Source organism: Diceros bicornis, chromosome 18 (genome assembly GCF_020826845.1).
Source record: "Diceros bicornis minor isolate mBicDic1 chromosome 18, mDicBic1.mat.cur, whole genome shotgun sequence".
Taxonomy (NCBI): domain Eukaryota; kingdom Metazoa; phylum Chordata; class Mammalia; order Perissodactyla; family Rhinocerotidae; genus Diceros; species Diceros bicornis.
The window spans coordinates 47,289,872-47,306,228 of NC_080757.1; the positions used below are offsets into that span (position 1 = coordinate 47,289,872).

General features: G+C 35.5%; 1 protein-coding gene across 2 annotated transcripts in view; it reads right to left on the reverse strand.

The window, feature by feature from the left end:
• The window catches only part of SMURF2 (SMAD specific E3 ubiquitin protein ligase 2), a 129,162-nt gene that overhangs the window by 30,146 nt on the left and 82,659 nt on the right, over positions 1–16,357 (reverse strand). For both annotated transcript variants that reach the window (XM_058561381.1, XM_058561382.1), the window contains 6 exons: positions 15,239–15,372; positions 12,319–12,384; positions 7,982–8,066; positions 5,782–5,865; positions 2,970–3,172; positions 294–378 (listed from right to left, as the gene is read on the reverse strand). In XM_058561381.1, the coding sequence (XP_058417364.1) occupies positions 294–378; positions 2,970–3,172; positions 5,782–5,865; positions 7,982–8,066; positions 12,319–12,384; positions 15,239–15,372 (657 nt within the window). The remainder of the gene's footprint in view (positions 1–293; positions 379–2,969; positions 3,173–5,781; positions 5,866–7,981; positions 8,067–12,318; positions 12,385–15,238; positions 15,373–16,357) is intronic.

Below are 16,357 nucleotides of genomic sequence, written 5' to 3' on the forward strand. Positions count from 1 at the left end.
TGAACCCCAGGCTGCCAAAGAGGAGCACGTGGCCACCGGGCTGGCCCTTTTGCCCCAATTTTTTTAAAGGGGAGAGGGGAGAGGGACTAGGGACTGGTTGTGGGGTAGGACACGGGGGTGGAATTGCAGAGCAGTAGGTAAGACGTTCTACTAAATGTCAAACTGAAATGACTATCAGAAAGAGCCAAACTTTTACATAACCTATTTTAAGAAGTTAAAGATTAAATAATCAAAGAAATCCTGAGTAAAATGGATATTCAACGGTATGAAGAGTATTTAGAACAAATTGTTACCTAGGCACTCTTGGATCATGCCACGTGCTCACACCAGTCTGAGTATGTAAGAAATACACCTGGCCTTGTTGTGTGGTCCTCTGTTCTGTAAAATTAAGAAACACTAATAATAAAAACATATTCAGAATGTCCAAATCAAAGACAGATATAGACACTAGGATGATATTATCTTAATAGGTAAATGCTCCAAATTACCAATCTATTTTATTACCAAAAAATTGCTTTACAAATCATTTGTTCTGAACTCAGAATACACTTTCTCCTGGAAACAATCTTATAAATGGTGATGAGGGTCATAGGCCAGCTATCTAAAAGCCAACTACACTTATAATGTGGCTCAAATACTAAACATGCTGCAATGGAAAATAGAAAACAAGAGTGTCACAGTACCAATAATTAAACAAAACAAACATGATGAAATGATCTTTTATTTGTCTTAAATGTGAAGCCTGAAGGGAACAAAAGAAGGCTCAGAGAAAAAGGCTAGCCAACTTTGGGGAGATTCTGGGGAGACTTGCAGCCACTGTCAAGGGTTTGCAGGTTGGTAATGCTTTTTTATTATGCCTAATTTTATATCAAAACTTATGTTTTTTTCTTTTCTTCAGAGAGGTGTATTCTCAAGACTACATTTGGACTCAAATGAAAGCAAAAGAGATGGAATACAAGGAAAGAATCTATAGTCAAAAATGGGCAAAGATGGAAAAATAACCAAGTTTGAAAGAGGAGGACTAAAGAACAAGTGTGCATACTGGGGAGAAAAAAGCAAAGGTGAAATTAACTCCAAGTCTTTGGGGAGAGAGTGAGGAAGCCAGGGAAAAGAGAAGGAATCTGTGAAAGGATTTCTTCAGTGGTGGTTTCAGTCTTTATTTATGATTTTACGCAACAGAACTCACTTTTCTTTAAACAAAATCTAATGAAAAATTCCCACATATAAAATTATAAAACTATTGCTAATATATATTAGTATAAATTTAATTTGCTTATAAACCTATAATAAATTAATCAACTTAAACTTTAAACTTCTAAAAATTATAAACATAAAAATGTTTATAATTGGTTACAGATGACAGCTGCAATAATTTCAGCCTTGGTATCCACTTTATTCCTATGTTTTGGTTGTACAAAAAAATTTTTTTAATCCAAATCACACAAATATTGTAAAAGTATAACCATTCCCACTTCAAACAGCTTGCCTTATAATCTCAATTAAAGAGAAACGGCAGGAGATACTCTATTCCACGTTCTGAACATTAAAAATAACAGCTAAAATTTACTGAGTGCTTTCTATGCAGGACACGGTGTCAGGCACTTCACATGAAATTATCATTTATTTCTTGAAACAAACCTACATATTGGTACTATTATTTCCCCATTTTATAGAAGATAAAATTGAGGCTCAGAGAAGTTAAATAACGTGCCCAGTATCACACAACTAGTATGTGGCAAAGCCAGGATAGGAACCCAGGTCTGTCTGTCTTCTAAGCCCATGTTCTAATCACTGTGCTATAAGTTAACCTGTGCAGCACAGCACAGTTAACGGAAAAATCGGTTTTTTTTTGAATAGTTAAAATACTTTTAAAAATAAAGTTAGAAGGGCCGGCCCGGTGGCGCAAGCAGTTAAGTGAGTGCGCTCTGCTGCGGCGGCCCGGGGTTCGCTGGTTCGGAGCCCGGGCGCACACCGACGCACCACTTGGCAAGCCATGCTGTGGCGGCGTCCCATATAAAGTAGAGGAAGATAGGCACGGAGGTTAGCCCAGGGCCAGTCTTCCTCAGCAAAAAAAGAGGAGGATTGGCAGATGTTAGCACAGGGCTGATCTTCCTCACAAAAAAATAAAAATAAAAAAAATAAAGTTAGTATCATGCATTTATGGAACAGTTTTAAAAATATTCTAGAGTAAAAATAAAATACAAGTTAGATTAGGCGATTCCCAATGTTGGTCATTAGGTGTCACCATCAGCCCACAGGCTCTTGAGAGGGCAAGGATGTAACTAACATGGTTAGATTTCAGCAAGAGAGGAGAGAACAGTTGAGTTCATACTACATACAAGAGTCTTCACAAGTTGTGATTAATTTAGAAAGTTCTGTAATCAAGTAGGAGAAGAGTCATGGCATCTTCCACATGAAATTCTACAATTTAGGATATTATATAAGATTATAATAATTTTATACAAACACAGAACTAAATCATTTATAATAACCCAATCACTCAGATAACTCAAAATTATAGACAATATATAAATATCATCAGAAATAAGCTTAAGACATTTCTAAATACGTATGTCTAGAAAATTACATTGCAAGTCTTACTTGAGATCACCATTATCAATAACAATACCATCTTACCTTTATACAGTGCCTATTTACAAAGGACTCTCAATTGTTTCATATGCTCCTCATAATTCCTTTGTGATAAGGAGAGGTATCATTCATCTTATTTCATTACAAAAGAGCAAAAAAGCTGAGGTGAAATGACTAGCCCAAGGTCAAATTGTTGGTTAGGCCGTCTTCTACCACTTCAAAGACTTTTCAAAGTTGGGAGGTTTTACATTTACTTTATTTTCATGCAGAATCCCTAAACCCAGATTAATAACTTCTTTAAAAGTTGACTTTCTGGCTTTCTTAGCAAGCTAAAATCAGTACACCACACTTTATTTTCCCTCTGCTAGTTGTCATACCATAGCCTTCTGGTAGGTCTGGAGGAGTATGTAAATGTGTCCTGCTCATGTAATTTCTATGTCGTTGTGACCTGACTCTCCTCTCTGCCAGTCTGGGATCTGAAGACTGTCCACATGTTGCACCATTTGTTCCACTAATTGGAGTGTTCTCATCAACAAAGCAGCTAAGAGGTCTGCCAGGACTAGAATATTCAGATGCCGGTCTATTGAAAAGTAACAGGGAAAAAAAGTTACTCAACTCAGATATCAAAAGTAGAGTTCTCTAGACAATGTATGTACTGCAGTAACAATCACTTATAAGAAAATGTAATGATTAATATAAATATAATGATTTCAAGAACTCTGAATAAAAGTAAGCCTGAAGTCTCTAATCACCAAAGAAACAAGTGATAAGCAGATTGTCAATTATGTATTTAATCATTTTATATTGATCTTACATTTTATATGAAATCCACATATATTTGTAGATGTTAGCACTAGCTTACAAAGCACTACAGTAGTCCTCCCTTATCCACGATTTTGCTTTCTGCAGTTTCTGTTACCCGTGGTCAACCGCAGTCCGAAAATATTAAATGGAAAATTCCAGAAATAAACAATTTGTAAGTTTTAATTTGCACAGCGTTCTGAATAGCATGATGAAATCTTGTGCCAACTCGTTCTGTCCCACGAATCATCCCTTTGTCCAGCATATCCATGCTGTATACATTACCCACCTGCTAGTCACCCTAGCCATCTTGGTTATCGCATTGTCTGGTATTGCAGTGCCTGTGTTCAAGTAACCCTTATTTTACTTTACAATGGCCCCAAATCACAAGAGTAGTGATGCTGGCAATTTGGATATGTCAAAGAGAAGTTACTGTTGCTAATCTCTTTCTGTGCCTAACTTATAAATTAAGCTTTATCACAAGTATGTATGCACAGGAAAAAATATACTATATATAGGGTTCGGCACTATCCGCTGTTATAGGCATCCACTGGGGGTCTTGGAACGTGTACCCCGAGGATGCGGGGGGGGCCACTGTACTTCACTTATCTACAGCCTACCTCTCAGACCTATTTCCCACCATTCTCCCACTCTGCTTCTGCCACACTGACATTCTTCTTGTTTTTTGTACTTGCCCACGTTAGTGCTGGAGAGTAGCATTTCCTTCCACTTAGAATGCTTTTTTCTCCTTTTCTCCCTAGGCCAGGTTCCTTTTTGTCATTCACATCATAGCTTAAGCTTAAATGTCATCTCTAAGAGGTCCTTTCCGACCTTCGAATCTAAAGTAGTCACCCAGGCATTTGATAATACATTACCTTACTTCCTCAGCATAGCAATTATTTCTGATATTTTTCTTATTTGCATCCTTGTTTTTGACTGTCCTCCCCCACTAGAATATTTGAGAGAAGAGAGTCTGCCTAGTTTGTCCTCCACTGTATATATCCCCTGCACTTACAACAGTGCTTGGCATATATATGAGTAGCTCAATAAATATTTATTGAATGAAAAAAAAAATTTATTGAATGAATAAAGGAAAGAAGATAGTTTGTCTCTTCAAAAAGTTTCCAGTCTATTGTAGGTCATCCAAAATAAGAGGATAATCAAGAGTTAATCTTTAAACATTTACAACACAATCAACTTTATAAGTGTTGAAATTAAAGTCAATTTTATCAGTCAAATGAGTTAGAAGGAAATGGACTTCACTAAAACACTGACACAAGTATACATTCATTTACGCTCAGGTATAAAAATGAGTCTTTTGACTTCAATAAAATCCTTGGCAGTTTAACACTAGAAATGCAACTCTCAAACAAGCATTTTTTTAAAATGGCAACATAAGCTAAGCTTTTACCTGAGAATCATAATAGAAAAATTGTGATTCATTTAGTTAAGTAATTCATCTCCAATAAATAAAAGTAAGTATAACTAATGAGAAGCATTTGATGTTCTACGCCTGGTGGCAGTCCTGCTCAGGAAAAAAACAAAACAAAAATGGGGCAAAACAAACACTGAGTAGAGGTGGCAAACATACTTTCTTCTTACTTTAAAAAAAAGAAAAAAGGAAATTCAACCATTTATCCCACTCAGTTTCAGTTACTTAAAAAGCACTTCCTTGGAGTTTCCAAAAATTATCTTGCATCCCCATGGCTTTATACATTAAGCTCCATGAAGGCCTTCCTGCCTTGTTCACTGTTATAGCCCAAATGCTGAGCACAGTGCCTGGCATATAACCATTTGGTGAACTGAACGATAGCTGTTACCATGACCTCGAACACCCTTCATCACCTTCCCCTTACCTGGCTAAATTCCAACATTCTTCAAGATTTAGTTCGGAGATTCCACTCCTTCAGAGTTTTCTTTACAAGTTCTACCATCCCCTCACCCCCCACTCTAAGTCAGGTGCCCCCCTATATGATCTCAGAGCATCTGGTTCTTATCTTAATCACAGACCTTACTGGATGCAATATAATATAATCATCCCCCTACCTGACTGATCAAATGGAGATTCTGTATATGTATTTTGTTACTGCCATTCAATAACGGACTCAAAAAATAATTTTAAGAGTCCCAGAAAGAAGATGATTTCTCAATTTATTCATTTAATAAATATTTATTGAGTACCATTGCAGGCCCTGAAGCTACAGTAACAGGATGACTTGCTAAACAATCTTTATTGAAAATTACTTTTTAAAAATAATAATGGCACTTGCTATAAGATCTAGTGATCGAGAGCAGTATAAGCCAAAAAAAGCTGATAGATAAACAGAAAGGGATGACTTCAGGAGGGTGAACAGCATAGATCATGGGAAGACACTTGCACGTTCTTACCGTGTTGGGCGTTCCCATTGCGTAGTTCTTGTTATGTGGTTTAGGTACTGGATTCTTCCAGAGGCAGTTCGCCTTTCTTCCCAACTTAAATAAAAATATTGAGAGATGAGGCATTAGTAAGAAGCTGGATACAGAATGTTTTTAGTATAATAACCAAGCCAGGAAGACATCTGCTGTTGTGAATCAGGAATGACGAAATGAAATCTCAATACACAGAATTTTTTCAACTTATTTTAGACCATACAATATATCTTCTGGAATTCTGAAACTTCTAAAATATTTACACTGAGGTGTGACTAATATTTCCCAACAGCCAAACTCAGAATTTTCAATAATGTCAACAATGCCCAATTAAATCATATTAATTTCTCCAGAATTTAGTGGGGAAAATTTAAGGCTATACTAAAAATAAAAATCACACATAATTTTTTAAATTAAATTTAACTAGAAAAGTATATAAAAGCATTTAGCCTACCCAAACTACTTTTTTAAAAAGCAAGAATGCCACTTCTTCCTCAATATTTTATTAATTCATATAACAAAAAAATACACAAATGACTATAGAAATGTGGTAATGTTAATATTTCCACCAAAACATTGGCAGAGGTTTGGAGGCCTTAGAAAAGAGAGATGCTAAGAGGTTTTTTTGCCTCTGTGATTCCAATTATAGTACAAAAATATACAGCAACTTTAGAAAAATAAGTCCTACAGTATTATAAATGTCTCAATATTGATTAGTTATTACATCCTAAACTTCCCCTTCAAAAGTACCATAATCTACTTCACATACATAAAAGTTAACAGATCTATCAAGAAGCTAAAGTGATCTATAAACAGACTTAAATTATAGCAATTTTTAGCAGTTTAAACAAAATGAGCAAATACCATAGCTTGGAGGTAAAATTTCATGCCAAAAATAATTTAAGTCAAAACTCGACCAATTTATACACTTTAAATGGATATAATTTGGGGCCAGCCGTGTGGCATAGCAGTTAAGTGCACACGCTCCGCTGCTGGCAGCCCGGGTTCGGATCTCAGCCGCGCACCGACACATCGCTTGTCAGGCCATGCTGTGGCGGCGTCCCATATAAAGTGGAAGAAGATGGGCACAGATGTTAGCCCAGGGCCAGTCTTCCTCAGCAAAAATAAAAAAATAAAAAGAGGATTGGCATGGATGTTAGCTCAGGACTGATCTTCCTCACAAAAACAAACGAATAAATAAATGGACATAATTTATTGTATGTAAATAATACCTCATTGAAGTTAATAAAAAAATTTGAAAGTTAAAAATAAAATCAGAAAAGTGTCAGAACTAGTATCAAACAAAGATAGAGAGCAGTGATAAAAAACATGCACTTCGGAATCAAGGCTTAAATCTGTGTTCCAGCTTTGCCACCTACTATGTGGCCTTCGGCAAGTTACTTAACTTCTCTGAGTCTCAGTTTTTTTAATGTATGAAATGAATGAGGGTAACAATAGTAGTAGCAGTAGTAATAATAGTAGCTAATTATTTATTAAGCACTTACTATATGCAAAGACATTGTCTAAGTGCTTTTCATGAATGATTTCATTTAATCCTCACAATAATTTATGGCATATGTAATATTATCACTATCCTCTTTTATAAATAAATATAAACCAAAGCTTACAGAAGTTAAATAAATTGATTAAATTCATAAAGCTCATAAACAGAAGAGTAAAGTTTGGAACCCAGGTGGTCTAATTCCAGATCACGTTACGAGAATTGAATGACATAATGTATTATTTAAAGTGCTTATAACACATGCATGCTCAATAAATGTTACTATGGTATTATAATTACTATTACACAAATTCTCTATCCCATCCCTCTAATAGAGCAATATCTCAAATTCAGCACCCATATGCCCTGTTTTGAATAATTTAATCAAAGAAGTTTTCTTTTAAATATATAATATTTACAGGAGAGTTATATTTGTCAATAAATTTATTTGTCTCCTAGTCAAAACCCTTAAAAACCAAATTTAAACACATTTAATTCATAGCTGATTTTATAAAACCATTGTGACAAGACCCCTCACTAATTTTCCAAGTACAAGGAAAACCCTAGGTTCCGGAATTGGTCAGCAAATTTCTAAAGTTAAGTATACAATAAAGACCAACTTATTTCTCACTCTTTCAAGGGTATTACCAACGTATTTCTCTAACGACTTCAGCTTACCCGTCTGGTAAATCATTATCAAACAAACGGCTGCAGTCCACCACTTGTCCTCCTGTGCCTATTCGGTCTCTGGACTGAAGACTAACTGTTAAACAACAGAAACATTTCTAAGAGCCATAGAATTAGAAAGAATTATTACAATTTAAAATATGTATCTTTCAAAGACATCTGGCTTAGCTTATTTTAATACTTTAGAATAAACTCTTTAGTTTCTACTAAATTCTGTAATTTCTTTTTCCATGAGATTTTTCCCTTTAGGAGCGATATTAGAATTTTAAGGTTTTCTACACTTTATCTTGTTCATGGAGGAGAGTCTAATTCCTTTTTTCAACATTATAATGGGACAATGCAAAGCTACTACCGCCCTTAAGAAGAGGCATAACACATGAAAGGTATATTCACGTAGAGAAATTTGAAAAGTTCACATTAATTTGGGTTTAATTCTTGACCCATCTTTAAAAAAAATACACTAGATTCTGGCAAGAGGGCAATACTTGGATTCCATGAGTTAAAACAGTACATCATCATCCAGTGTAGTATTAAACTACCACTATAAACTTAGAAAAAAGAGCCGTGAACTCTAGATCAGGCTCTACCAACTAGTCTAGCACTGTGACCTTGAACAAAACACTTAACATCCTTGAGGTTTAGATAATCCCAATCTGAATAATGAGGAAATTAGGCTAAATGATATGCCTGAAGTCCTTCTTGCTGCTCCAGTAGTCTTTAATTCTATTTTTGGCAACTCTCTCAAAAGACAGAAGAGATACAGGCAAACTTGACTATAACCCAACTTCTTAAAGAATTAATAGGTTACAATACAAAGTATGACATCTTAAGACCCTTCATTCTAGGAAAGATCTCAAAATTATGAAATCTTCCAGCTCTGTAAAAATTTTGAAAAATCAGAAAGTTTAACATATTACACCTTTATGCAAGTTCATTTATAGGAGACAACACTGTAACACACTTCCTCAGCGAATGTAAACAAAATGTTATGTGAAAATTATACTAGAAAACTGTGTTAATCAGTTGTTATACAGAAAAGCTAAGTGAAATGCTTACCAAAATACAATCACAGTAGAAACAAGGTATTTTCTCAGTAGCTTTGTTTAGAATAATATTAAGGTTCAAAGTTAAGGATTTCATGAGCTTCAATGTACATCTCCAAAATGCTGTATTACAAAACACCTAAGCAATTTTTAGGTGGGACTGTGTTTGTAAATGGCCTAATTCTAGCAATATATAAAATGAGTCACAGAAATTCTATGTTTATCAGAGCACTGTTCATAACATTAAAACATGAGAAACAACTTAAAGATCCAACAATAAGGGATTGGTTAAATTAATTATTTGCCCACCATGGACTACCATACAACCTTAAAAATGCTATAGAAATGTACCCATGGTGTGTGCGCTGTGCTGTGGCAGCCCGGGGTCCGCCAGTTTGGATCCTGGGCGCACAGTGACACACCGCTTATCAGGCCATGCTGTGGCAGCATCCCATATAAAGTGGAGGAAGATGAGCACGGATGTTAGCCCAGAGCCAGTCTTCCTCAGTAAAAAGAGGAGACTGGCAGATGTTAGCTCAGGGCTGATCTTCCTCACAAAAAAAATAAATTAATTAATTAAAAAAAAAAGAAATGTACCCATGGACAACAAAAAGATGTTTAAGGCAACAGGTTATTTAATCTGCATGGTATAATCTCATTTATAAAAACATAGAGAAAAGGTATACATCAAAGTGATGACGATGCCATGTTATGGGTGTTCCTTAGGTTCTCTGTCTATATTTTGATTTGATTTTATAATAAAAAACAAAAGAAAAACCTCAGAAGAGATGGAAAGAACTAAATAAAAGTTTTATTTTTTTATTTTTTTTATTTTTATTTTTTAAGATTTTATTTATTTATTCTTCCCCCCAAAGCCCCAGTAGATAGTTGTATGTCATAGCTGCACAACCTTCTAGTTGCTGTATGCGGGACGCAGCCTCAGCATGGCTGGAGAAGTGGTGCGTCAGTGCGTGCCCGGGATCTGAACCCGGGCCGCCAGCAGCGGAGCGCACACACTCAACCGCTAAGCCACGGGGCCGGCCCCTAAATAACAGTTTTAAATGCAAGGGAATAGGTTTGTAATCCTTGAATCAATCATCTCAATTTGAGAGATTTTTCTCTAAGGTAACAATCAAAAAAAGGATAAAGCTAAGTGTACAAAAATGTTTGCAAGTTTCAACATTATAATAGCAAAAAATAACAAAGTTCAATGATTGATTAATTTATGATATATTTATATAATTCATCCTTTAAAAATCATTATAAACACTAATAATGGCTACAGTAAGTGAAAGAAAGCAAAACAAAAATTTTATGTTTACTGTAAGTAAAATCATAAAAATATATACATATATGTATATAAAAATACTAGAAGGGGATACATTTTTTTAAAAGTGTTCTAGTGTAGTTTTCTCCATTTTTCAAAAAGATGTTACATATCAAGATGCTGTAAGTATTTGTAAAGGTCTGATTCAGCAAGAACTAGAACTCATTCTGTTCTTATAAACTGCAGGATTATAAAGGCATAATGTTTGAGTCTGGCCTGCCTCTACTATGAACACCAAATTTACTTAAGACTTTTAAATCAAAAAAAAAAAAAATACACAGACACTTTAAAGTAAAACATTCTTTTTTTACGTAGTATACCTCAGTAGGTATATTTTTCACAGCTAACAAAGGAAAGTCTATTTTTTTTTTTTGCTGGGAAAGATTCGCCCTGAGCTAACATCTGTTGCCAATCTTCCTCTCTTTTTCTGATTTCTTTTTTTCCTCCCAAAAGCCCCAGTACATAGTTGTATATTCTAGTTGTAAGTCCTTCTAGTTCTTCCATGTGAGCCACTGCGACAGCATGGCTACTGACAGACAAGTGGTGTGGTGCTGCTCCTGGGAACTGAACCCAGGCCACTGAAGCAGAGTGCGCCAAACTTTAACTACTAAGCCATCAGGGCTGTCCCAGTCTGCTATTTTTTTAAATGCAAATTTACACCTAATATAAAACTATTTTGTTACTAGTAGATATTAGTTGGCAAGCATTATATAACATACCAAATCAAATAAAGTAGGAACAATTACATTTAAAAATCTTGTACGCTAAGATTTATTTTTGAGATTTTTTTCTTTTTTTTTTTGTGAGGAAGACTGGATCTGAGCTAACATCCATTGCCAATACTCCTGTTTTTGCTGAGGAAGATTAGTCCCGAGCTAACATCTGTGCCCATCTTCCTCTATTTTGTATGCGGGATGCCTCCACAGCATGGCTTGATGAGCAGTGCGGAGGTCCATGCCTGGGATCCGAACCTGCAAACCCCAGGCCACCAAAGCAGAACACACAAACTTAACCGCTACGCCACCAGGCCGGCCCCTTGAGATGTCTTTTATTCCTTTCTCAATCTAAGAATGACAGGAATCATCAACAATGCCATGACGTAGCTATTTTCCTGTGATAACCACAATAGGGCTTTGTTGTGTTGCTACTCTGGCAATTCCCTATGAACCCAATTCATTGCCTTGTAAAATGAAGTCCTTCAAGTACCTTCAGTAACTAAAATCTCTCTGTTGAGTTCATAATGAAATCACCTTATTCTTAATTCTGTTCTATAGTGAAGTGGTAAGATTCCAACTGCATTTTTCTTCTTTAATTTAAGAAGTCTCAAGCAAGCCCACCTCATTGTCCTACCATGCTATGTATCTTGATCAAATCTCAATTCACCAATTCTTAGGAGACGTCTCAAGAGATTTTATACAAAGCCCTTCCCTCCGGGTCAGTTCAAGACAGCCCAATTAGCCCACTAAGTGCCTTATGAGTAAGGCAACAATTTCCTCTTTTTCCAATCAGTGCTATCCTACCATTTCTCATTCTGTTTTTTTCAATTACCACAGATTATTTTAAAATTATAAAACATTAAACAAAGAGTTCAACAGCATATTCTCTTCTTACTCAAAAATCAGTTTGAGAATTATTTTCAGAAAACTTTAATACCATCTATAAAGTCTGTCTCAGTGCTCTACTATATCTGTACACTTAAAAAGAATTCCTCCCTAAAGGATCAATAGTTCTTCACAACATTAGGAGCCTCTATTATTTTTTGACATTATTTATAGGTTATTTTTTTAAATTAAGTTAGCCTGGATCCTGACTCCACTGTTCAAAACATTTTACAAGACTCACATTTAATTCATGCCAATACAATGAAGCTATAGATATTGTACTTTGATTTAAAGGCATTTAGAGTTTAGGTCAATTTAAATGAGGTAAAAATTCCACACTTTAAATTCCGCACTTACCTACTATCTGTCCTCTAACAGTATCATTGTCATTTGGCCCAAGTTTGCATAGATCCAACCTCTGATCTATTTCAAATCAACAAAAAAAGCAATTAAAAAGTAAGCTGGTATCAGAGATTCTAACATCTATCAAGTGACAGTAAATTTCCACAATCCATTGGAAATTATGCCTATCATTTAAAGAATTAATCATGTTTTAACGATGAAAAAAATGTTTAAAATTCTCTAAGTGCATATATAATTAGTGTAAGTATCTCAACAAAAGTTTTGATAAATTCGGACTTCAAAAATCATAAGACACTGGTATGTACATTGCCAACATGCAGTTACTTTCTCTCTAATGAAGATTTCAGACCACTTCAATCTGAGTCTTGGCTTAACACTTAACAGTTGTTGTTCTTAAGCATTTATCCCTGAGTCTTGAATTTCTCATGTATGACAGCAATACCTACCCTCATATTTTCTAAGGATTAAATCAGATAATTATGTAAAACTCTTAGCACAGTACCCGGGACATAAGTGTTCAATAAATGTTAGTTGTTGCCATTATTGTTGTTATTTTTTATCTAACCCATTCAAATAAATAAACAAATAAATAAACCCACACAAGTAAAGTAAGTATTAAGGAGAAGCCAAGCATAAACTGTAAGATATGGGTTTCAGTCAGTTCTGCTACAAACTCTTTTAGGGGCAACTCATTTATTCTCTCATGCCTCATCTATAAAACAGATATGACACTGGCCTGGCCAGTTACAATGTCCAGTAAGGAACAATGTTACCCACAGCACGCTGGTTTTACTTTGATTGTAGCATTTATAACTAAATTCCTTTACAGCTGTATGCCACCTGTCTACTTAAATAAATCATGAGTTGATAAAAGGAAGAGACTCTACCTTAGTCTTTGCACTCCACTCCAATCTGGTAGGATACTACATGAGGTGCTCAATAAATGTTGGATAAATACATTGCACATCAAATAAATTAATGTAACGAAACTTCACAAGCAGCAAAAAGAAAAATCCACGCCCCAAAACTATAACACCTTGTTATCTAGCCAAAAATACAGACATTTTTCCCTTTGCCAAATAAATGGACACTAACTACTAAGTCAGCTATACAGGGGACTTGTACAGAGCAATTCTTCTTCTCCTGTGCAGCCCTTCCAATGTGTCCTGCTCCCTCTGCCAGCTGGCCTATGCCCTCGCTTCTCAGAAAACAGGATCCATGCCCTTTTCATCTTCATATCACCAGGGTTTAGAAGAGTACCCAGCACATTAAAGGTTCATTAAATGTTGGTTAAACTGAATCAGAAATAAGATCATACATGTGATCTCTAAGTTTTCAGTATGCCTGCTGGGTTGGGTAATAAAACAGTTCATTTTTACATGCCAGAACTTTTCCAATCCCAACGTCTTCTCTCTCCTTTTGGCCACTTTGGCAATACAGAAATGTAAGAAATTCTCAGGTGCCTTTAAATTCTTCTGATTCAGAACTTTTAGCGCAATTTTCTCCCTTTTTCAAATTTTTAACAGATCAATACGTACGTATCTGGGCTATGGCATCCTTTTAATGTATCAAAAAGGATCATCTCTTAATATATCTAACATTCAAAGCTAAATATACTCTATTTTTTATTTATTAATTTCCTTAGCTAGATTCCACGTCAATTTGTTTAGCCTAGGCATCCAGGCTAAAATCCCATGACAATGGCTAGGAATTTTTTTTTTTTTTGAGAAAGATTGGCCCTGAGCTAACATCTGTTGCCAATCTTCCTCCATTTTTCTCCCCAAAGCCCCAGTAGATAGTTGTATGTCATAGTTGTACATCCTTCTAGTTGCTCTATGTGGGACACCACCTCAGCATGGCTTGATGAGCAATGCATAGGTCTGTGCCCAGGATCCAAACTGGCAAACCCCGGACTGCTGAAGCAGAGCACACAAACTTAACCGCTACGCCACCAGGCCGGCCCCAGCGATATTTTTTTATGTTATATAAAAAAAAATTCGGGGGTCGGCCCCATGGCCGAGTGGTTCAAGTTCCCCGTGCTCCACTTTGGCAGCCTGGGTTTGCGGGTTCAGATCCCAGGTGCAGACCTACACCACTTGTCAAGTCATGCTGTGGGGCAACCCACACACAAAATAAAGGAAGACTGGCACAGATGTTAGCTCAGGAGAAATCTTCCTCAGCAAAAAAAGAATTCTGTAGAAACAACAACAACAAAAAATTCTGTTGAAAAAGATATTTCCATCTGTGTCCCAATGGAAATAGCCCCAAAAAGATGCTTTGTCACCTGGTTCCATGAATTACACATATGCTAAATCACCTTGCCAATCCAATATGGAAATCACTTCTAATGTCTTGATCTTGGTCTAATCTTCTAAATGCCCATGTTGGTGAAAAACTGAGCTATAGCTAAGTAGTTGATACAGCTGTCTTATACTCAAAATAATGTCTTACCTTTCTATAACTTTAATTTTTTCACAGCAGTTTTATATATTATTTACTAATAATCCCCTTTAACTGACACTTTAAACACTCTAATCACCTAAACAGAACTCACTTCATCTCATAAATCCACCAAAACCAGAGAAGGATGCTAAGAAATTAAAAAAAAAAGGCATATATACTACTGTGACACCTTTATTTTCACTTTTTTGAATATCAATCATTTCTTAACACTTATAAATTCACTGGAAACTAAGCATCAGCTCTGATTCAGCTCTAGGATTCACATATTTAAAATGTTTAATTCTTTTTTTAAAGTCCACAAAATAAATTTAGACCAGGAATTTTTACCAATGTTTCAAATGGACACAGGAAGTTAAGTTTTTGGACCTCTTCTTGCCCCCCAAAACATAAATACATATTAATAAATATATTATATATATTTAAATTTTAAAAAGCACTAGTATCTACTCACAACCAGTGTCTTTGAGGCGGTTGATGGCATTGGAAAGAAGACGAACACAACCAAGAAATCCAGCACCTTGTTTTTTATGGATCTTTTTGTGATTCCATACACTGATCGTAACTGAATCAGACTTTCCAATATACCTAAAAAACAAAATGGCTGGCTAAGTAACTTGGCAATTACAAGTAGTTAGTGTAAAAGTTTTCTTTTGTTTTTACAGTCTAAAGTCACACATGTTTCCGAGTATGGCTAGATCATGCAAAATATGTTTTGAGTTCAATCAATCCACAGGACTGAATTTAGATTTTTCAAAAATCTTAAAAGTAAAATCTAAAAAGAATTTTTAATATAACCTTTAACACATCTGCCACTCTCAGACTGAGTAATAATTTTTATCAGTAAAAAAACTATTTTAGTAGCTAGTGTCTAATAATACTACGGGAGTTTGTAACGATTCTTACTTTCCAAGAACAAAAATCTTAGAAGAACTTTTACCACCATCACATTTTAAATACATATCACTGACATGACCTACTACCTCAGAGAGTACTTAGTTCATTTTCAAGGGGCATTGTCAAGGCTGACAGACCAAAAATCTGACATACCTGTTATGTTTTAAAATGCTGTAGAACAAAAGCTGTTTGTAACGCTTTTCCCCTGCTTCTTTCCTGTATGCAGGCCTTGAGCGAGCAGGACTCTTGCAGATTTCACTTCACTGCCTGCAGACAAGCAGAGCAGGGAAAAGCGTTACTATACTTGTCTGTGCATATACCTGCAAGTATGTAAAAGCTCTAACACAGCCAATTGTTAACATGGTGTCAATCCATGCAAAAATATAATAAATAACATAATTATATCAGCAGAACCCTAATTATATTTCACTGACTCTAAAAGGTCAAATTTTTGGTCCAGCAACCTTGACCTTAAAGTATCATTCAGTAAAGCAGCAACATCAGAAAAATTTACCTAGTATATACAAACCTTTAATAACGTGAGGACTAAAACTTTTAAATGAGGAACACAGAAGCCACATTTGAGCCCCTGGAACCAGCTGTGCTTAATTAAAGCATGCCCACCCCTGGACTTTTTTTGTGTGTGTGTGAGGAAGATCAGCCCTGAGCTAACATC